General features: G+C 33.1%; 1 protein-coding gene across 4 annotated transcripts; it reads right to left on the reverse strand.

The window, feature by feature from the left end:
- Positions 1-1,077: 1,077 nt before the first annotated feature.
- On the reverse strand, positions 1,078-23,816 carry LOC129888959 (AUGMIN subunit 2-like). Of its 4 annotated transcripts, none has more exons than XM_055964034.1 (7): positions 12,140-12,227; positions 11,334-11,489; positions 10,229-10,354; positions 9,122-9,226; positions 5,926-5,994; positions 2,627-2,740; positions 1,078-1,659 (listed from the first exon to the last, which is right to left on the reverse strand). In XM_055964034.1, the coding sequence occupies exons 2-7, from the start codon at positions 11,448-11,450 to the stop codon at positions 1,321-1,323; spliced, it is 870 nt and encodes a 289-aa protein (XP_055820009.1). In that variant the 5' UTR covers positions 11,451-11,489; positions 12,140-12,227; the 3' UTR covers positions 1,078-1,320. The 4 variants fall into 4 exon arrangements, with proteins under 4 accessions (XP_055820009.1, XP_055820010.1, XP_055820008.1 ...); XM_055964035.1 differs by having other exon boundaries at positions 11,334-11,492; positions 12,140-12,201; XM_055964033.1 differs by lacking the exon at positions 12,140-12,227 and adding an exon at positions 12,033-12,050.
- Positions 23,817-24,535: the final 719 nt, after the last annotated feature.

Here is a 24,535-nt window from a genome sequence, read left to right on the forward strand (position 1 = left end):
ATTAATAGAAAAAAAAGTCAAACCAAACCGACACAGTACATATATAATTTTACGTTTTTTATACACAAAAAATATTAATTATAATATGCTTTGTAAGTTTTTTTTTTTAAAATTAGTTTATAACTTTCGATATTTACATATATTATTTCATATTTGGGCTTGTAATACTACTTAAAAAATTGACATGTGTTGTTTCTTTTCGTAAGTTTTTGATATGTTTTCCTAAGACAATGTCTTGAAGATGACATTGTACATCTTATTTTTTTTTATTTATTTATTCAACTGTTTTTGAGATGTTATTCAACAATATAATCACATCACACGATCAAGGGAACAACCTTCAATTGAAAACTTCAAGTGCGGCATTAATCACACGATCAAGGGAAAAACTTTTTCAATTTGATCTATTCTTCAATCACACTGTAATTGTAAAAAAAAACTGAAACCGAAAAAACCGACATTAGATTGGTTTGATTTGGTTTATAAGTTTAATAAACATACATAATTGGTTTAGTTATTTTTTAATGAAAAACCAAACCAAACCGGCTTATGTATACTCGTACTCTGGACCTTATAACTCCATCTAGAGTGGAACCAAAAACATTAAGGGAGTTTTCGCATATAGCCACTCAAAAGTACCTTAATTATACTCCATAGCTATAGTTTGCTAATTACAATTCGTAGCTATAATTATAGCAGCATTTGTATAATTCGCAGTTTTTATATAACGTTTGTATATTTTACTATACAATTGATGCACAACGTTTGTATAATTCACTATACAATTTGTAGTGTTTATATATTTCGCCTATACAATTCGATTCGAGCACAAAGTTTATATAAATCGCGCGAATTATACAGAACTCAATTGTATAATCGCGCGAATTATACAAAACTCAAACTGTAATTACACATCGATGTTTGCTGTGAGCCATAATTAATTCAAACTATAGCTATGTTAACTAATTAACTAGTATATGTTTGCTTATCCGCGTAATTTTCCCAAAATATTACTACATATTATAGAAAAGATTTTACGTGTCATTGAAACGAAGATGTGTAATTGGAGAATGGATATATCTGTGAAAAAACATCTTTTCAATTTGGACAGAGCCAACAATTTTTGCTGCAGTTGAGGAATACATTTACAAGATTGAAACCAAACAAAAGTCCTGGGGAACTCACTAAAAAAACACACCCATCCAACACCGATAAATACAAACAACTAAACGAATGAATACAAAGAGAACCAAAACGACAAATTCATGGAAACGGGGATAAAATTTTTTATCACCAGCATGCCAAATATTGATACCATAATCAGATGTGTTTAACTGAAGGGGGCCATGACAATCTCTTGTGGCTCATACTATCACCTTTTTCTATTTCACTATCTTCTTGAGGCTCACTTTCTTGCCTTCTCAGGCTCCCAACTGCTAAATCATCAAAGCTTGATTCTGTTCTCCATGGGGGAGGAGTTACACAATCAGTATCTCCAAGTGTACTTTGAGAAGGATCATTGCTTGGGGTGGTAGACAAGGAAGAAGAATGACCAACTCTCAAAGCATGCAGTGTTGCAATTGACTCTCTCATAGCAGACATGGCTTCAAAGAATCGGGTGCTAGAAGCCAGAGCAACAGGAATTGGACGAAGCATTTCCTACATTAATTAAAACTTGAATATCAAATGCAACTTGATAAATTGTCTAAAATATTTAACCTTGCTTTTCCTATCCATATATGTGAATTCATGAAGTTCTCTTGCATGTTTCATGCAATAGATCCAAGCATTCCACGGAGTAAAAGTTAATTCAGGGTCTTGAGAAGGAAAATTTTTGTATCCCATGTGTACTTTGAGCTATGTTGCTCGAACTCCTCAAAACATCGACGGGTGCATGTTGGATACTCCAAAAATAGTGCATTTTTGGAGGATCTGACATGGGTGCGGCAACATTTTTGGAGAGTCCAAGCAGCATTGACTTTGAGGGTTCCAACTCACCAGTATGCAATAAAACAAGAATGCAAAACTGCGCTAATGATTTCATAAATTCCTATTTCCTTTAATCCTTTTGCAGTTACAACTTCTTGAATCAGTCTTACCTGAGCACACATGCAAACATGTGTTGCTTCTATACGGATTACACACTAAAATCTAGCTGCATCATACATCTCCGACCCTATTTGACAGTTGTAGCTCCTGCTAACTACACCACGTACCATTTTAGTTTTTCCTTATTGAGTTATACAATTTTCTTTCCATCAAAGTGAATGTAGAACTAGAGTGACATGCCTTCCACAAAATGAAACTCAATCTTTTTTGCATCAGACAAATAGGGAATAAAACATGAGCATCATCAAGGACTTGACTGTCACCAGGACAGATATATGCCATTTACTCTTTGCTGATTCAGGAACCCAACATACAAAATAAAATAATAGCTTCCATGCAAAACATATTATATACAACATTACGAATTGTAGTGATAACCTTTACCAAAAAAAAAAATTTTAAAAATACAACATTACGAATATTGCTTCAAACTCAAACCAAAAAAACAAATTAGTTTTATTTTGACAACATATGAAGAAAAAGCTAATCAGCAGGATTGAAAAAAAGAAGTGCATACCCCCCATACTGTTGGTGGCTCTTTAAAATTCTGACTCCACTGAAAATCTGTTACAGAGGCTGTTAAAGCACCATAATCACTGGCAGCCCTCATCAGTAATTCCGAAAATTGTTTCTGCACCATTCAATTACATAAGGCATCTATTGGCTCGTCCCGTGTCTGAACGATTAAATGAATAATTTTAAAAAGCTAAAGACTGGAATAGAAGCATCTGAGTTCTTTCTCTCAGGGATACTTAGAGATGTATCGGTCGAAGTATAACTACTGTGAGTTGGTGTTTTACAAGGTAAATAATGTACAGTAGTAGGGTGTGTTAGAAGCAAAGCGTTAATGTAGTTAAGCATGTTATGATGGTATCTAGTTAGTTTCTCATCAACTAAAGATGTATCTTTATTATTTTGATAAGGTAAATCTTTTTTTTAATGATGGCGGAAGACTTTGTAAACAAGTACAAGCAGTATACCAAAAACATACAGAACCTACACCAAAAAATGTATGTTCTCTAAGAAAGCAATCCAATGATCTATACACATAGGAACCTCAACGGTACACCAAAAAGAAACAGAAAACAGAGGACCACTTTATAATATAACAAAATCACTATCTACTCCTTCAAATGCTCTCACGTTTCTCTCTTTACATAGAGCCCATATAATGGCTAATGAAGATTGCATCCTACAACTATAAATAGGTGCATCATGTATTACACTATCATCGTGTTATCGAAACATCTCCTCTTCTCTTAGTTTTTCTCACTGGGTGTTTAAGTTTCAAAGGGTCACAAGACAAGGGCTATGCAGTAGCTCTTTGGCAAAGAGCCCCACATTCAGTGTGTGTGTCTCATCAATTGTTTTTTTTAAAAAAAGTTTGTGCTGTCAATGCTGAAGTGCTTTTGAATTGGGTAGCAATGGTGCACAGAACACACAATTAGAGATGGTATTATGAAAATGACTCATTTTTGTTGATAAATAAAAAAGGTAGCAATAACAAGCATCAAATCAGGGAAGGAATAGAGTTATTTTCATAATATAATGAGACACTTGATTTGGTTTTATAATTTCATGTTTGTTCAACACCGCAACTTTAAGAAGTTCTAATGAGGTGATCTTAACATGAGGTTAGATTAAATTAAGAGGAGTATTTAGCATAATAACAGGAAATTCAATCTAGACAACTAGTTAAAAGTTGTAAAAACAGGCTTACTAATACAATTTTTACATTTTTTGTAAGAAAGCTTAAGCAATTTTTTATGCTAAAAAATCAGAGTTAATTATTGACAGTGTGGTAAAGTAGAAAAATCTTGTTCAAATTAACTGGTTAAAAACTCATAAAAGGGCCCCTTATATAAGAATTTTCAGGTACAAAAGTTTGACAATATTTGTGTTTCTTAATTATGAGATATATATTATGAATATTCTACACTTTCAATTGTTCTCTGACTAACGTAACCATTAAGAATGAATATGTTTTCTTGACGTTTCACCATGCTCCCTCAAACTCGGGGTGATAAAGTAACTTATAGTTTGCTTATTTTGAAAAATGAAATACTAAATATACACTGGGATTATTACTAATTGTCTAGATGTACAAAAGTTTGACAATATTTGTGTTTCTTAATTATGAGATATATATTATGAATATTCTACACTTTCAATTGTTCTCTGACTAACGTAACCATTAAGAATGAATATGTTTTCTTGACGTTTCACCATGCTCCCTCAAACTCGGGGTGATAAAGTAACTTATAGTTTGCTTATTTTGAAAAATGAAATACTAAATATACACTGGGATTATTACTAATTGTCTGGATGTAGGAATTCTAGAACAATGGCAACTTTTCTCAGATAAAAATGTTGCTCATTATAACATAGGAAATGATGGAGATATAATACTGAAGATAAAGCTTTCTGGAGGAAGGTAATAAATCAAAAATATGGTCAACAGGGACATTGGTGCACTAAACCAGTGAATCCTTCTTTTGGGGTAAATTTGGGGAGAACTTTGCTGAAAACATTGAGTGCAGAAGTGGCAATGGAAGGTAAGACATTCTTCTGGAATGATAATTGGTTAGGACATGGTCCTTTAAAAGAATTATATCCAGATTTGTTCTGTTTGGCCTCTACACCTGAAGCTACAATTGAGGATGCATGGAGTCAACAGGAATGGAATCTCTCTTTAGAAGATTGTTGTATGACTAGGAGATTGATAGGGTGGCTGAAATTCTGAAGACACAAGCGGTCTTTCATGGTACATGAAATTTCAAGGACTCCATGGTTTGGAACGGAAGCAGCAACAAAAGGTTCAGAATCAGTTCTGCCTATCACTCTCTGCCAGGTACTGATTCCAATTCTAAGTTGCTCGGACTCTCCAAAAATGTTGCCGCACCCGTGTCGGATCCTTCAAAAATGCACTACCTTTGAAGTATCCGATACGCACCCAATGACATTTTTTGAAGAGTCCGAGCAACATAAGATTCCATTAACCCTGACTGGCCTTGGAAATTTCTTTGAAAAGTCAAAGCTTCATTCAAAGTTGTCTGTTTTACATAATTGGTTGCTACGAAAATCTTCAGAAAAGGGAACACAGTTGAGCTCTAGATGTTTTTTATGTCAGGAGGAGGCAGAGAACAATAGGCTTTTATTTCAGCATTGTAAAGGTCACTGACCTTTATTGGCAATTATCTTTGTCTTTGGCCGGGGTTAAATACTTAAAAAGGTAATGCCTAAAGATATGAAGGACCTTTTGTGAACTTGGAGCAATGCAACAGGAACTATTAGACAGAAAAAATGGTGGAATGTTGTTCCAGCTTGCATACGGTGGACTGTGCAGAAAAAAAGGAAAGCTAGGTGCTTTGAAGACACGAGCTGCTCTATACAGGAAATTAGAACTTTTTTTTTGTCTTTTATATTCTGGTGTAAAGAAAATTATGTAGAGGATGCAGAAACAATTTTTGAATTTTTTAACTCCTTGTACATTTTGGACTGGGCCTTTTGTAATTGTAAATATTGAAGCAACATCTGGTGCTGATGAAAATAATGTTTAAAGAAATCCTAAAATATCATATAGGATATTCACAATATTATGCTAGTCCAATGCAATGAATCTAATCAAATTATATTCTATGTAAATTTTTCCACATACCTATGTTGTTTTTTCTCAATCTTCCACAAAAATAATATTTTGCAAATGAGATTAAAACTCTAGTTGTCGGTATATATATGGACAAGCATCTATCTCTCGAGTTCTAGATATTCATGGAAGATAAACTGATTTTATATTACAGTTGACAAGTAACAAACCTGATATTCAGCTTCAACAGGAATGCAATCCAACGAATATGGTTGTTGAAGGCGAGCAATTATGCGGTCCTAAAAGACCCACAGAAGATGTTAGCAAACAAAGCAACAAAGTGAAGCAGATAAGGAAAGAAATCATAATTACAAATAAACAAATAAATAAGTAAGGGGTCGTTTGGTTGGGAGTAAGTTATCCTGTGATTAACTATCCCAGGATAAGTTATCTCACCATGTATATGGGATAACTTATCCCATCACTAAGGTATAAATGGTGGGATAAGTAATCTCATAACTACCTAATACCTCCAACCAAACACAGAATAAAATAACCCTACATTTTATCCTGAGATTATTATTCCTTATACCTCACACCAAACGACTCCTAAGAGGATTCTATCGTGTAATTATGCTACTGGTGCATTTCAAGGTTGGCCTTTCTTAACCCAATTTTCGGGTCTCATCTCAAGGTAGGCCTTACTATCTTCCGGTGCATTTCAATAACATATTCTCCATCTTAAAATTTTGAAGGTGTTCACATTACAAGGAATAGGATGACCAGGGGAAGAGCGACCGGACCGGACAAGATTCTGGTGGAATTTTGAAAGAGCACAAAGAAGGCAGGCATAGAGTGGTTGACTGGGTTGTTTAATGTCGTTTTTAAGAAGGCAAAAATGCCCGAAGGATGGCGGTGGAGTACAATGGTCCTGTTGTACAAGAACAAGATTGATATCCAAAACTGTAACAATTACAGGGACACCAAGTTGCTAAGCAACACTATGAAAATTTGGGAGAGGGTGAGGAAGGGTGTGTCCATTTCCGAGAACCAATTCGGATTCATTCCGGAGCGATCGACTATAGAAGCCATCCATTTGGTGAGGAGGCTGATGGAGAAATATAGGGAAGGAAGAAGGATTTACATATGGTGTTCATTGTCCTTGAAAAGGCTTACGACAAAGTTTCGAGAGAAATCCTCTAGAGATGCCTGGAGGCTAAAGGCGTACCAGTGGCTTACATTAGGGAGATAAAGGACATGTATGATGGAGCCAAGACTCGAGTTAGAATGGTGGGAGGAGACTCTGAGCACTTTCCCGTTGAGATGGGGTTGCACCAGGAATCAGTTCTTAGTCCATTCCTATTTGCTTTGGTGATGGATGAATTGGCATAGTGTATTCATGATGGGTGCCATGGTGTATGCAATTTGCGGTGACATAGTAGTAAATGATGAGACACGCGATGCAGTTAATGCTAGGTTGAAGGTGTGGAGACAAACTCTGGAGTCTAAAGGGTTCAAGTTGAACAGGACCAAAATGGAATATTTGGAGTGTAAATTCAGCGAAACAGTGCATGAGGTTGGCGTGGAAATGAAGCTTGGCACTCAGGCCATCCCTAAGAGAGATAGTTTCAAGTACCTTGGGTCGGTAATCTAGAGAAGTGAGGCCATCGACGATAAATGAGGATCACTTGAGTGTATCAAAATGTTTAAAACATGTCAACGAGCGTAAGATACGAGGAAGTGATAAGGTGGCTTACTAACTTACTAATGAGAATTCTAGAAACCCCAACGTGCACTACATGTTCGATAAAATACAATAGATAATATTCTGGTGAATTGGCTCTCAATCCACCCTATTCTCATTTAGTTCAGCCATAAGTAAGAAAGTATGAGTTGTACATGTATTATTAGACATCTCACATGACTTATGTGTATTTACCCAGCTTTCAGGATATTAAGTGTTTACACAAATCCTGAACCATTACACATCATGTGCATTGCATTGTCATGTTTAAGCTCATTTCAGATTTAGCTACTGGTCTGATCACATTCAGACTCAAAAGGGAGAAGTGTCCAACCTCTCCTTGCATGAGATCCATGAGGGACAGGGTTAGGTACCCATGCTCGTAAAAAGAAACTTAGGGGATAGGCTGACACTCCTCGTGTGTGTTTTCAAATATCACGTGCACAGGGTCCCAACTTTAAAACCTTCTCATAAGAAAATTTGCTTTCAAAATTATTTATGCATTCATCATGTACATGCCAGTTATTCAGTTTACAGTTCAGTTCAAAGTCTAGTTATAGTTGCATGCATGCATTCTCTAGTTATCAACTTCCTTTAGTAGTATATGCCAGTTTCCAAAATATGTGATCTTTCGTATACTGCTATTTTGTATCTTTAATCCAAAAAGTTTCGTTCTCTTTCATTGAGGTAATAGTCTATGAGACTTACCGGTATCCTATCAGAGATACTTAGCCCGTGAGGGCTTGCTTCCATTTTCTTAAATGATGATACTACAGACTACACTCCAGGCACGACCGGATTGGTCAGACATCAACGCAGCTCACTTTCGCCAGTCTCTTCAGTGGGAGCTCAGTCTTATTAATATTGCTTTAAACTTTTTAGTGTTTGCGGTAATCCCCCAACAACATACTTTTAGTATTCTTAGAGGCTCACGACTTAACCTAGTGGGTATTTTAAGGATTTTAGTCTCAGTTTGCTATATTCATTTATAGAGCTGAATGATTTAACTTCAACACATGGCAAAACACCACTACCTCTTTCTTTTTGTGCCTCTCTCTATCTGTTGACTCCCCAATGCAAGAATGCAAGAGTGCACAAAGAAGCACATCCTCTCTCTGTCGCTGAATCCCCCATGCAAGAATGAAAGAGTGCACAAAGAAGCACATCCGTAATACTTCCATGAATACAGCTGTGTGCAAACAAAAAGCACGCCTATAGAAACCAACATCATTCTTCCTTTTCAGTCTTTGCTAGATATGGCAGAAACAAAGTTCTTTATTCCAAATTATCCTTTCATGAATACATCTCTTAGTTGTTCAATATGAACAAAACCCATACAAATCACCAACCACTTGAACAATCATATTCATGTTTCGAAATTCCTTTTTTTTTTGCTTCTTTCTATGGCCTTATTGTGTTTAGTCTGGTGGTCCTAAATAATTCTGTATAGAAACTGCACATGTTGCACGTGATGCTTCCTTCTCTAGGAAACATGAAAACATTGACGAATGGAACAACATCAATCAATTGACGGAAAGAGGATTGATGCCTCCCCATGATAGGAGGGAATTTATTTTGGTTTCAAAAAGATGGCCTAAGGAGATCACGATGAAATATTTGAATATCACCAAATGTAAAATAATGCAGAACATAGAAGCTAAAATTTAGATTAGGTCAATTACCTTGTTCTGAATAACGTCCTTCAAAATAGTAGTAATCCTTTGCAATGTTTCAATCTTCTTTTCCATTTCACTGACATGTGTCAGATGAGCAACATTTTTGTCCTCCTAAAGTTGTAGCGCAGTACTATGTTAGTCCGTGATATCATCTAAAAGAGTAAATTTTCATGTAACCAGGTGATGAAAATAAAATATCACAATTATTAGTCCTTGTAAACTCAATTTATAATGTCCAATAAAGTACTCTAGGAGTCCACTATGAAGAGACATGAGGTAAAGACCCACAAAAAGTACAGTTTGAGTTGAACTTATAGCAAAGGAAGTGGCAAATCCTTTCTGCGCATGATCAAATCAAAATGCTTTGTAGTGTGAAATAATTAATTTTTTCCTGAATGTAGCATATCACCCCCCGGAGTCGGGAGATTGAATGATTGAACTGCACTGATCCTTCCCCAGGTTTATGTTCATGCAGGTTCAAGTCGAATGTAGAATTCCGTAAAGTATTCTGCATTTAAGTTAGACATAGACAAGTAATACTACTGAACTTATGTTTTCCCAAGATGAAACGAGTATTTTAGATGTACAAGCTCATCAGAAAACTCACTGCATTAATGGTCACCCATTTTGACCAAACTATTTAAACTAAGCTGCCAACCCAATGTGAGCTAGTCTCTAACTATAAGAGCAAGCTATTTATGCACTTGAATACACAGACGAAATAGAAAACAAATGATTGTATATGCAGTGAGCTTTTGTTAACATTGTTCTAAACGATAGGATGTTCTTTTTTTATGGTTAAGTTCTATTGATAGAATAATTTTCAGACTCAAATTGGCCTGACAAATTACGTTCTCATCACAATTACAAGTTTAAAACCTAGTTTAGGAAGTTCTCGAATTAATTTGAATGATATGGAATCCATGCCCTGTCTAAATGAATATGTCATCTGTATATTAGGTAAAACTAAACAGTCAAAGTGGTATATGTTCACACAGTAGGAAGCGCATTCGCTAGATTTGAAGCACCACATCATGTTGGATAATTTCAAGAAATATGTAAAACCTCAAAAAAAAAAAATAGATGAATTCATTAGAATATCAACGATGTCACCTTTCGACCTTGAAGTTCCACTTGTAAATCTGCAATTTTCCTTTGAACAGCAGTAAGTTCCTTCAAGACCCTTATCAAATCATCACCATTTTCGCCAGTGGTGGTGGATAAGTTTTGTATCTCCTCCTAAACAAGGGGAATGTTATTGAATTCCAATCAATAAATACAAATAAATCTCAAAGTATGAGAGAAAACAAAGAACAGTAAAAATAGAGACGAACAGAGAGAAGCAAGGACATATCGAAAGCCATTAGAATACAAATGCACAAAATTTGGGTATCCCCATAGTGCAAGAACAATAGAGAAAACAAAAAAGTTGGGAAAAGGAAAGCAATCTGCAACAATGAAAGGCCAACAAACATGAAAGCATAGACAAACTGACGTACTAAAAAGCACCTAAATTGAATTTTTCTTTTTAAGTAGCATGAAATTTTCACTTTTCCAGCAAGAACCAACTAGACTCTTCTCTCTTTCTTTTTCTGTTTCATTTTGTTGTGGGTAGTGACTAAGCCAACTAATGCACGCCACGACAAATCCACAGAGTAGCATGTCTAGCAACAACAACAACATACCCAATGTAGTCCCACAAAGTGGAGTCTTGGCAGGATAGAGTACATGTAGACCTTACCCCTACCTCAAAGGTCGAGAGGTTGTTTCCGACAGACCCTCGGCTTAAGGAAAAATAGTCCAAAACAGTCACAAAAAGGAGTAACGGAAGTAATAAGAAACAACCGATATTTGCATATCTAGCCTACAAGCAAATATTTCCAAGACAATCCCACCTACGAACAAAGCTTGAGCATGTAAATTTCCCCCAATTCCTAACATTTGCAACACATTCTACAGTTGCATCTCATTTTTAGTTGAAGACCTTTTAAAATCATTTTATTCTCCCTTCATCAAACCCTAAATGCCTAAATGTAACTTCCAAAAACACATTAAACTTGCGTGTATCACAATCAAATCGATCTGCGGTAAAATGGGAATTCAGCAACAAGCCTTCAATTACAATTACTACAACAATCAAACTACAAAATTCAGCAATTCAAATCCCAGTTGGGCAGTGAATTCTTTACAATTAAGGAAGTAAAAAAAAAAAGTACACCTGGGAAGGAGGAGGAACAGAAAAGCCCAATTCAGCAGCAATGGAGAGAGCATCAGACATTCCACCAAGTCGTCTCATAGGTTTTCTTCCTACCCATGTTGAATCGCTTCCCATCATCGGATTTTGCTTTCTTTCTCTCTCTCTCTACAACGTCTACTGCTATCAAAAAACTTCAAATTTTTAACTTCAACTCCGGTCGCAAAAAAAAAGTAAAACTTTCAAGTTTATTTTTTATACATAATCTCTAAATGTTATTTAATTTTCCAATTAATTCCTTTAATTATCCGTGGGAGTGTCATTTGGCATCATATTTAAACAAAAAAAAAAGTGTACACCATGAACCAATAGATACTAGTGGGGGCGTGTTTTGATAAATGATGGGTTAGGTAGAAAACACAAACACATGATAGTTAAGTAGACACTCGCAAAAAAAAAAGTAATATTTTATGTAAATTTTTTAAAAAAATAATCAGGAATAGTAACTGGGTGTAGTGAATCAGATGAGCTAGAAAATGCCTATAAATCTTTTCTAGAGAAATGCTATAAACTTAATTTCATCTATTTGAATCTAACAGAAAGCACAAAACTTTTCAGCTCTAACCATTCTTGGCAAACAAAAAACTCCAACTCACATATTCCCACAAACTAACCCACAAAAATACAGCAGAAACTGAAACAAAAAATGGGGCAGGGGATTACAAAGATGAGAATCGAAACGTCACCAAAGACATCAAAATTAAGATAGCCAACCAACTAAGCCGTTAAAAGAGAAGCTGCCATTAGTAAACGATAGAAAGAACACAAACCTGGATCTGAATTCTGAAACAATGAAGAGTTACCCAGCACACGCGAGAGAGAAGGGTGGTAATAGAATGATTTTAGTTATTAATTAAGATAAATATTTTATAGATTATAATTAAAAAAAAAGTATTCTAAAAAAGTATTTATTAATATAAAATAATTTATTTATGTAAAAAATCCTAGAAAAAAGGCCATTTTCCACATTATGGGTTTTAGATGTATTGGACCTTATGGGCTTTCAGTTATGTTCTTCAAGACGAGGGCTATCGTTCAAACAAGTAATTGGGCCCAAGGTTACTTTGTATAGGCTTTCGGCTCCAAAGTAATTGATTATAATTAGGAGTACTGTACTATTATAGATTTTGAACTAATCTTAGCTGTTGAAAAAAAAACTTAAAGCTAAGTTTACTATTTTTCGATTTTTTTCTTCAATTTAAACTTGTGTGCCAATGTTAGTCAGAAGAGGATGTTATTGGAGAGGTGCAAAACTTTTGATAATCGATAAAACTTTAGTGTCTACACCAAGACATGATTGATTAAATCGGATTAATATTTAAGTTAAAGTTAGGGAAATTTACATAAATGTACTACATTAAGAAAATATTTACCATTTATAGCAATAATATATTTTTTTCACTAAACACTTATAATATAATTTTAATACATATTAGCGAGAATAATTTATAAAACTCATATAATACAAGTTTTATTCATGGATAATATATTTATCACATACTTTAATACACTTCTAATACATTGTATCAATTTCTTACCAAACAAGTATAATATATTTTAAACACTTATAATACATTTATATTACAAGCATAATTAACTTTTAATACATAGTAGATATATCATAATATTGCTATATATTGCTATAAATGGTAATAAATAAAAAGTATCGCTAAAATTAGGGGTGTACATAGACCGGGTTGGTTCGGATTTGTTACAAACCAAACCAAACCATTTGTGTCGGGTTATTAAATCTATAAACCAAACCAAACCAATAAAAGTCGGGTTTTTCGATATCAATTTTTCTCGGATTTTTCGGGTTTTTTCGGGGTTTTCGGGTTTTTCATAGACGGAGGCAGAACACTATTAATATAACTAAAATGTCAAATAGTCATAATGAAACCAAATGTTCTACACTTCTGCCAATTAACTTAATCACACATAAACAAAAACTAATAGAGTTTCTTCCATAAAATTAAGCTACAGCTTTAAAAAAAAATGGTATGTCAGATGTCACAAAAACAAAAAAATACACCTTAGAGTTTGAGTATACTCTAAATCATCTAGACTATTACAACTGAAGTTGCTTCATCTCTCAATTAAACTCAAGAAACATAATGTTAGAAACAATCTGCATATCTGGTTCTATTTCCTTATCTGCAAAATAAAAAGTTAAGTCAAATGTAGCTCTAGAGGAGATATAAAGGTTTCCAAAGGAGCTTATAACGATCTTGGTTTATTTACTCATTCTTATGATTATACTTGAATGAACAACCTCTCTTGCAGAAACTAAAGTAATGTAAATATGCAGAAATTTAATTTAGCATTTACTAACTGAAATAATATTGGAGAATAAATGCCACCCAATTCATCTACATCTCAGTTGTTTCAAACATATCTTTCTGTCAGATTTGAAGTTCAAATAAAACTTTTGTTAAATGACTATCAGCCTCTTCATAACATGTTTGTTCAAGTCTCAAGGCATGGGCTACATACACTACACTAAACCTGAAGTCCTGAACAAGGGCGGCTCAACCCTAAAGACACCTTTAGGCCCCAATAAATAAGGGCCTCCAAAGAACCAAAAATCCTCCAAATTCAGTTCGCCCAAATACGAAAACATACAGAAGATGCACAAAAAGGAAATGAATTCGACCGATTAAACGAAGAACCAAAAGAACTGAGCAGACAAAAGATAAAGGAGATACATACCTACATACATAAAAGAGACAACAAGATCTCTACACTCCCACGAGCCAAAAAGTACAAAATATCTGATTGTTGCAGATTTGAGAGGAGAGCAAAAGAGGGAATATTGTGTTGAGAGAGGGAAGAGAAAGGGAAATGAAGTTAGGTTTGTGAAAGAGGCGCATTTGATTGTTTTGGTCTTGCGGAGAAGATTAGCCAAATAGAAATAGGTCAACATATTTTGGGCTATTTTGGGCTTGTTTTATATATTATTTAGGAAAAATTACTTAATTGAGTGCTTTTTAAAAATTAATTACTGATTTTAGCGATATTTTTTATTTATTACAATTTATAGCAATACATAACAATATTATGATAAATCTACACTTGTATTAAAAGTGAATTATGCATACAATATAAATGTATTATAAGTGTTTTAAAATATATATTATGTTTGTGTAGTAAGAAATAGACATAATATATTATAAATCTATTAAAGTATGTGATAAATGTATTATCTATCTATAAAACTTGTATTATATATGTTTTATAAATAGTTCTCTACAATATGTATTAAAACTGTATTATAAGTGTTCAGTGAAAAAAAAATTATTGCTATAAATGATAAATATTTTTTTAATATTGTATATTTATGTAAGTTTCCCTATTATTTAGTTGGGTTCGGTTTGACTTTTTTTAGTTAAAATCAAACCAATCCTATAATGGTCGGTTTTTTATCCAAACACCAAACCACTACTCGAGTTTTTTTTCGGTTTGGTTCAGTTTGTCGGTTTGGTGCGGTTTATCGGTTTGGCCTGTACAGCGCTAGCTAAAATCAGTAATTATTTATTAAAAAGTGTTTTTCCTAGTAATTTTTTCTTAAAGTTATATGACTTACATAAAGTCCAAATTACATTTGGGCCAGTCCATTAAGTAAACAAGACGAACCCAACCCATGCTCTTCAAGCCCAAGGTCTTCTAAATTATTTGAAAACCAAAATACCCCTAAAACTCTAACTCATGCCTATATAAAGGGGTCTTCACAAAAAAAGAAGGATACACAGAAATACATATAGAATCTTTGCTCTTCAGTGGTATTCTACAAGTCTTCTGCATACAAAGAAGTCTCCATCACCAAGTGTTGAGTAGCAAGTATTTCATCAAATCATTTTATTCTCCCTTCATTGTTGACACCCAATTTTGACCAACTTATCATGCTTATTCGGATCACCATTTCATATTGATTTAAGTTGCATATTAATTGGGTTCGAAAATGTTTGTCAATCTCTTATTAATGTTGGTACTAGCATACACTACTCTTTCTTGAATCGATTGTAGGAGTTTTGAATTTAGTATTTGACTGGTTTTAGTCACTCTAATTCGTTCAATTCCTTGCCTTCTTGATGTTCCTTAGTTAAATTCGAATTTAGTTTTGTTAAGTATTAATATGGGTATTTGTTTGATTAGTTAATTGATAAATGATATTTTGTTTTCTCGATTGGATTTGGGAAGACAGTTTAATGTTTTACTGATTCTGGCATATTTTGTTGGTTGAAATGCTTGATTGTTGGGAAATAATTTTAGTAATTAATATTTTCTTAAATTGCTAATATGTTGTAATCATTTTTGTATTTATCATAATCAATCTTTTCCCTTTATAAAATTTTAAATAAGATTAGTACCCATGCTACTAAATATAATATACACCCTAACCGACACCCTTTTCAAAAACTCTCATGCTTGTCCCCTCCCCTTTCTCAGAATATATATATTGAGACCATGATTGTCCCCTCCCCTTTTTCAGAATATATATATATATATATATATATATACTAATTAATTAAACAGCATGCGGGTTCTGCGTTATTTTATTAATTTGTCCACTCCGCATTACTTTAATCATCCACCATTTCCTATTATTTCTCTATTATATCTGAGTACTCAAAAAAAAGAAAGGGGGACAGGAGGAGAAAATGAGAGAGAGTTAAGAAAGAAGAAAAGATTTCTACATTTCTTACATCTCGAATAAAAACAAAACAAATAAGAAGAAGTTGTCTTACATGCTTTGATATTACTTTGTTTGTTCTCAACATCACAAGTTAGATTTATTTGCCTATTCTTCCTAACTGAAGCATCCAGGTTAGTCTTAATCTTTTCTTTATATATGTGGGTCTATTATTTTAAATGTGTTCTTATTTTTGTTTGACTGTTTTGTTTGAAATAAAATATATAATCATGTCATACATCTATATTATTTGTATGCTGCTTGTATTTTTTTTAATGATTTAGCAGGGTTTGGACTTTAAAGTTCAAGACACGAAGATTTCGTTTGGAACAAGATTCGAATAGTTTTAGTTCTTATTTTATTATTTCTATTTATTTATTGTTTTTTCTTAATTATTGTCATGCCCCGAGAGGGTACCCTAGGCGTGGCCGGCACTCAGAAACCATTTCTGGCTTCCGAGAGAACCACTTGGTCTCATTTCTTATTTATTCATCAGCGGAAGACTTAAGAATACTAATGTGGGCTTGTCATAATCAAAGGAAAAATAGATTATTCTTATAAGAAGTAGTTTCTAAGGAGAACTACTCCGATTACATCATCAGACTCTGTCTATGAAGCCTCTAATACTCTTAGATGGTGCCAATGACATATCCATGGCTACCTCAAAAGAAACATCACACTCAACAATAATAAAAGGATAAGGAGTTCCTTCGAATACAAGAAGGACTCACCAAATAGCTGAAAAGAAATGATCTTCAACGATGCGCCTGTTGAGGATCTCTAACACCTGTATCTGCATCATAAAACGATGCAGGTCGAATGACGTCAGTACGTGGAATGTACGAGTATGTAAAATGGCAAGAAGGTAAGGACAAATATCAAGAAACTCCTCTCAAGAAAACTCAGCTCAGAACTCAACATCATCTCAACATGAATATGTAATGCAAGTTTAAAATATAATAATAAAAATAATAGTAATAAGCAATGCTTACTTTGGGAGTTTCTCTAACCGACAACCATCACTTATGAGCTAGCGATGATACAACGAAGCGATGTCGTTGCCACATCCATCCAATACCTTGCCAGGGTAAAGGACATCACCATCTTGGATCCATTCATCAAAGTCCTCTTTTTGGGACTTAAGAGGCATAGCCTCCATCCTACGCTGGCTACGTAGTTCTGGGGTTTGAGTCAATTAAACTCTTACCCAACTCGGTGCTCAATACTACTCCCAAAATATGTGCTCATATTAAACTCATCATCTAGTCTCATTGGACTTTAATTTAAATCATCAAACTCATCTTATTTCATGTTCATCAATCATTATACTTCCAAAAACATCATTTACATCTCATCAAAATATCTTGCTCAAAATATTATTTTCTCAAATTCATTCAAATTCAACTCTTTTACTCTTTCAAAACTCAATAAAATACATATATAGTATTAATTCATATAACTCTCTTTTTATCAATAAAAATAATAAAAAGCCAACATCTTTACTCAAAACATATGTAAAAATATTCATGAACATCAAATCAATTAGGATTCATGGGAAAGTAGCCATGAACAATAATTCCAATAATATGAGAGATAACAATAATAATAATATTAATGCATAAATATATCAAACTCAATAGAAGAAAAATTAATTCATCTAGAATTCAAGATTTGGATAAAACTCAACTATAACTCAATTATAATAAATTTAAATATTGGGCGCATGGACGAACTCAATCCAATGCTATGAAAGCCTTACATACCTTAAATCCGAAGGTTTACTCCGAATTAGAATACTCTTGGATCCCTAGCCTTTTCTTCTCGCCGGAGCGTTTTGTGTACTACCCTGAGTATAAGAATAACCGGAGTAGTATTTTTATACTACTAAAACTAAAACTATATTTGAGAAGAAGTATATAGAGAGAAGAAATGCTTAGGAAAGCTTGATGAATAAAATGAGGAAATAAGGTGGGTATTTATAGGTGGAAAGAGGGACCTAACAATAAATAAAATAATTATAAAGAAAAATCTGAAAATTTAATGGAATATATTGATGTCATGGATGATGTTAAATGGAGGACAATTTATGTCATGCATGATGTCAAATGCATCTAGATGCTTTCATGGTAGGTAAGATGAATTCTTTTTAACAGAATACTCATTTTCGAAGCTACGTTTGAATAAGATAAATTCCTTATTAGGATTTGGTTTCTTCATAAGAATTGTAGATATGGAAGTCTAGTTTCATATCGTTCAAGAATCAACCAATTTGGAGCAACCTACAGTGAGATATGAATTTTCTTCTATCAACACTCAATTCCGTCACAGCACTATATCTTGCAAAGATTAATTTATTTGACCTACTTATACTCCGAATTTGAAGTTATGTTCTTCATGAAAGTTGTAGGTAAGGATGTTGTGATTACCCATAAATTTGAATCACCTAATGTGGACCAACCTATGAAAAGTTATGCCCAAAATACAGAGGCTGTATTATTTTCATCGAGAATTGAAATACCGACATACAATATTTTAGGGGTTGTTACAATTATTTTGGCTATGTAATAAACCATGTATGTAAACTCTCCATACTAATAAAATAAGTTGGGGACTGTCTAAATGGAGAGGGAAAACCTACGTGCTAACTGTGTTTATTTAAATGATATATGTGTAATGATTAAAATTATGCTACCTCAACATGCTAGGATTTTAAGTTTGAATAGTATTTGAAGTGTGATTTAATAGGTCTAGTTCATGAGTATTCAAATGATTATTATCTTGTGTTCTTTTAAAAGGTAAATCTTTTCCTGAGTGGTTTAAATATTTATTAATAATCTGCCTAACTTTTATATGTCTTGCTAAATTCTAATTATGTTATTAATGATCAGTTATCATCTATTTTATTAATCATTCAGTATTACGTGCGTAAACTTGATAAATCTGTAATATATATCTTAATAAAAGGTCACGTCTATAAGATACGTTCATTTTAATATTCTGCACACTAAATTTTAGTAAAAAGTTTGTAGGCACTATTTAATTCAGCATATACACTAAATGAGTTTCGTATGAATTGTTTAATATTTCAACATGTCTTTTTAGTTAGAAATCATGCCTATAGGATTTAATATTATTTCAAGCATATAGAAATCATGCAGGTAAAAATATTTTGAGTTTATTATGTCCATGGGATCTTATAATATTTTCAGCATGTTTTATCATATAACAAACATGTTTATAAGTAGTATAATTCTAACATACCAATTAAGTAAATATCATGTCTACATGCCTTATAAATAGTTTTAGCATAATATTTTATATAGAAATCATGTCCATAGGATTCCAATAAATATTTTTCATGTTGATCTAGTTTGAAACCATGCCTGCAGCTTTACTTAATTTTCTACATATTATGTTACATAGAAATCATGCATATAGTATTTATTTAATAATTTTCAGCATGTTAAACTTATAAGTAGAAATCATGTCTATAGGATTTTAATAATTATTTATCATATTATTGAAATCATGCTTGTAACATCTTAGTAAATTTTCAGCATATCATTTCATTTCCGAATCATGCCTATAGTATTTTTATAAATTTCCAGCATGTCATAAAGTATAAATCTTGTTCATATAATTTCATTAAGGTCTTTAGTTAATAAATTAGAGTCGTCAACAGTGTCTTTCTTTATCAGAAGTAGGCTAACAACTAAGATTGCTCTTATATGTTTAATTAATTAAACTTTGCTTCTGTGTTATCTAGGTTTGACATTTACACACACTTGATTTACTTTGACCTTCACAACTTACCTATGTTCTCAAGTATGTTAATTAATTAATATAGAGGCTTATTTGAGATTTTATGTGCTAAGTGTCGTCTTATTTGTTTTGTTTGATGATGTGTCTAATTAGGATGCCTATATTGTTTTTAGTCTAAAACCTACCCTAATAGTACGTCCAATGCCTCTTGGATATTAAATTGGGACATTAGACACCTTTTTAAGGCGTTAGATTTTATTATTTCTTTTAGATCGTTTTAGGATTATACTAATAAATAAACTTAGGAGTGGTAAGGGTAGATAGGCCTTTCGGAAATGATAAAAATCGACCCCGAGAAGAAAAATGACAAAACACTATATTTTGTCTTCCGATTAATAAGCTGGCGCTGATCCGAAGAATATGAACACTATATTATTTCGTTTGAATACATCTCTAATTTCTATTATTTCGTTTTCCTTTTACTTAGTTGATGATATTTATTTATTATGTACTAATTCTAACATTAATTGTTTAGTTTAACTTAATTCAATCCCTTGAAGAAAAACTGCAACACCCCAATTTTTTTTCCCCACTAAGATTCGAACCATTCTTCATGTGCGTATAAGATCGAACTCGAAGGCTTCAATTTGTATATATGATCTATGATTGATTCATAAGTGTTTAAAATATTATATGTGATTTAGGGTCATAAGGAATCCCCCCCAAAAAAAAAAATCAAGCCAAGTCCAAAGAATTCCTTTCGGCTAAGTTTCCGAATGAGTTAGTATAAGGGTCAACTTCAAACGACCATATCTCCTAAAATATAATGAACTGGGTGTCCCATAACCTATCAAATTAAAGGTCTTTGAGTCTTCTTTCCAACGCCACCAAGATTGTATTTTTCCGAGTTCGGAGTCAAAAGTTATGCTTGATCGAACAGATAAGACCTGCAGCGAATTTTGGCCGATTTTCCAGATTTTGTAGGGATATTTTGGTAAAATTACCTAATATCTATATACATAAACTGGACGCATTTTGTATCATAATTTCAGTCTTTTTTCCTCTCCAAACAACCCAAATCTTTATCCCCTTCTCTCTCAAATTATCTCCAATAAAATCCTCTCAAACTCAAGGATTCAAGTTTCCCTTTGAAGACCTAACATCAAGGTTTCTTCAAAATCTACACTAAGGTATGTAAGACTATTAAAAACATGGATTAAATTCACCATGTGCCCTACATCTTATTTGAGATTGAATTTTCATAAGAATTGGGTTTTCTTGATAGATTATGTCCTAATGAGTTCATACATCTATTAACTTGATTTTGTTATGTTGATATTGATAAGTTGAGAAATTGATAAATGTTTCATGTTTGATATGAGTTGATTGATATGAGTTGTTATACATATTTTGTTATGTCTAAGAGTTGATTGATATGAGTTGTTATACATATTTTGTTATGTCTAAGAGTTGATTGATATGAGTTGTTAAACATATTTTTGTTATATTAACAATAGATAATTAACTTGCAGTTACAGTTTAATTCAACTACCAAATGATGGAACATAGAAAGAATACTAAAATGTTGGTTAGGATATTTTCATTAGTTTAACACCTTCACAGATCCAAATTGCTAGAAATAAGATGGGACAATATTTGATTAACCTTTTAGTTAGCATGAATCCAATTTATGTGAGTTGATGCCTCAATGGAATTCCATTAGCATCATGAAATTAAATTATATTTAAGAAAAAGTTATATTCCTATTAGTATATTCATATAATACTTCCACTTTGATATATTCTAATAATATAGAAAAAGCTAACTTTATCATTTATTTCCTAATTTTACGTGAAGTGTTTGGTTTGGTTTGGGACAACTTGGATAGTTATTAAATAATAATGTTTGGCAAAAGAACACTATGAAAAGACATTCTTTCTAGTCAAAGGTGATGACAGAAAGTAAAGTAAGCAATATTCTTGAGATTTCCTAAAAATAAAAATAAAAAGAGATATAGACTAGGCCATTGTCTTTTACATGCCTTTAAAAGAAAATATATAAGAATGGGGTTGATTGGATAATATGATTTGTCAAGAGGCTTGATTTGTGATAGAATTGATGAATTGACAAAGGTCCAAACGAGACTGGTCGATATGATTAGATTGAATTGATTGAATTGAGTTTTATGAGCATTGAGTCTTGGGAGGAGTATCGAGCACCGAATTGAGTAAGAGTAAGTAATAACTCGAATCCAATAACTACGTCGCCAAACGTAGGAAGGAATTGGACCGTTAAAGTCGGATGTTTTCCAAATTACTGTCGTGATATAATAGGACTTGATTGGTTATGAATTTATGATTTGTTGATTCATTCGTACCCTGGCAAGGTATGAACGGACGTGGCAACAACGTCGGTTTGTTGTACTATCACTGGCTCATAAGTGATGGTTGTCGGATAAGAGAAACTCCCATATAGGTCTTGATAGTACTCTGAGTCGGATTGGGATGGATTGGGCTAGATTGTATGTGATTGGTCCTGTCTAAATTATATTTTGTTTAGACTCAGAACATCTTGATTGAGTTGTACCTTCTTCTGAGTTGAGATTCTGAGTTGATTTGATTCTACCTTGATGTATGTTTCATTCGGCCATTTTACATACTCGTACATTCCACGTACTGACGCCATTTGGCCTGCATCGTTTCATGATGCAGAGATAGGTACTAGAGATCATCAACAGGCGCATCGTTGAAGATCTATTCACTTCCAGCTAGTTGGTGAGTCCTCCTTGTTTTCGGAGGATACCGCAGTTATCTTTTCAACTTTGAGTTAGTTTTCCTTTATTTTAATTTGTGGTAGCCATGAATTTGTCATTGGCACCTCTTATATTGTTGATAGAGGCTTCATAGACTAGAGTGTGGATGATGTTGAATTGTTTCGTTGTGACTAGTTTTAATTTTTTTTAGTTGTTGAATGGAGATGTGGTTGGCCTTTGGCCTTATTATGAATAGTATTCTTATGATTTGAGTCTTCCGCTATAGAGTGTAACTAAATGGAAGTGTGATTGGATCAAGTGGTTCGCTTGAAGGCCAGAAATGGTTTTCGAGTGCCGGCCACGTCTAGGGTACCCTCCCGAGGTTTGACAAAAACCTTTTTTTTATGATCGTTTTGTTTCATTTAAATGATTTATTCAAAGTATCCCTCCTTCATTTAATCATTTTTATACCAAGTCTATTTCTCTTATAAATTATCCTAAATATTTTAAAAATTATATTTCTTTCAAATTGTTTAATGCTTCGATTATTGTTAAATACATTTTCCAAAGTTAGTCAAATAATTTTCAAATCGTTGGATAACTGCATGTTAGCGGCTATTTTAAATGCTAAAACCTTCTTAAAATAGTAATATGAACCTCGTACCTTTTTCTCTAAATTTTTAAGACTTAAATCTGTCAGAGTCTTTTAAATTAAGTTTTCTTAATTTATTTAAAAAATCAAGTGGCGATTCCTCTTTTGCCAAAATTAATTTTTTATCTATAAAGATGAAATTAATTTTAAACCCCGTCTATTTTTTGACATAACATTCATCAAACCCTAAATGCCTAAATGTAACTTCCAAAAACACATTAAACTTGCGTGTATCACAATCAAATCAATCTGCAGTAAAATGGGAATTCAGCAACAAGCCCTTCAATTACAATTACTACAGCAATCAAACTACAAAATTCAGCAATTCAAATCCCAGTTGGGCAGTGAATTCTTTACAATTAAGGAAGTAAAAAAAAAAAGTAAACCTGGGAAGGAGGATGAGGAACAGAAAAGCCCAATTCAGCAGCAATGGAGAGAGCATCAGACATTCCACCAAGTCGTCTCATAGGTTTTCTTCCTACCCATGTTGAATCGCTTCCCATCATCGGATTTTGCTTTCTCTCTCTCTCTGTCTCTCTCTCTGTCTCCAACGTCTACTACTATCTTTAAACTTCAAATTTTTAACTTCCAACTCCAGTCGGCCAGATCTAAGGTTGGGCATTCGATTTTTGGATTGGATGAAAATAATAACCAAATCGAATTGAAAAACTTGGTGCAGACACTGACGTTTTATTGATAAATTCATATTAAATTTGGATTAAATCTTAAATTCTTCATACGTTGATCAAGTCAAATTATTGATTAATAAAATCGGATTAATATTTAAGTTAAAATTAGGGAAAATTACCCTTTTACACATATTAAGATGCTATATTTACTTTTATTCTCTACTACACCAAAAAATTTCCAAAATTCCTCTTTTTCCTTTCTCTCTCTCCCCCTCACTGATACATCTGCCTCCTCCTTCATCCTCGCCCTAATTTGCTCTAGTTAATTTGATCCTCTTCAACCGTTAATCAATTTCAAGGTTTCAACTAAGGTATATTTTAATCTTTCCTTATATGGAATTTCACTTCATCCTCATTCAATCTGATTTCTCCTAAAATTTGTATCTTTTGATTTTTTCTGTAAATCTTTGAAAAATCTTCTAAAATTTTTATCATTTGCTTTCTTCTGTAAATCTTTCTATTTTTGTTTCTCATGCCTTCAATGATACATATGGAATCCGTTCATGGTCTCAAACAGTCCAATAAAAATCAAGGAATTCTTGTTTCACCTGGTTCTGATTCGTCTTGGGAAGGTTACGATGAGGTTAGATCCAAATATCGTAACGATCCAGTAGTGATGAA

The sequence above is a fragment of the Solanum dulcamara genome, chromosome 5 (assembly GCF_947179165.1).
Source record: "Solanum dulcamara chromosome 5, daSolDulc1.2, whole genome shotgun sequence".
Taxonomy (NCBI): domain Eukaryota; kingdom Viridiplantae; phylum Streptophyta; class Magnoliopsida; order Solanales; family Solanaceae; genus Solanum; species Solanum dulcamara.

Coding starts and splice junctions, on each gene's coding strand:
- LOC129888959 (XM_055964032.1), bottom strand. CDS start 23,731: ATGATGGGAAGCGATTCAACATGGGTAGGAAGAAAACCTATGAGACGA. Junction 10,355..23,611: donor TTCCTCATCCTCCTTCCCAG/GTTTACTTTTTT, acceptor CCCCTTGTTTAG/GAGGAGATACAAAACTTATC. Junction 5,995..9,121: donor AGGACGTTATTCAGAACAAG/GTAATTGACCTA, acceptor TGGGTCTTTTAG/GACCGCATAATTGCTCGCCT.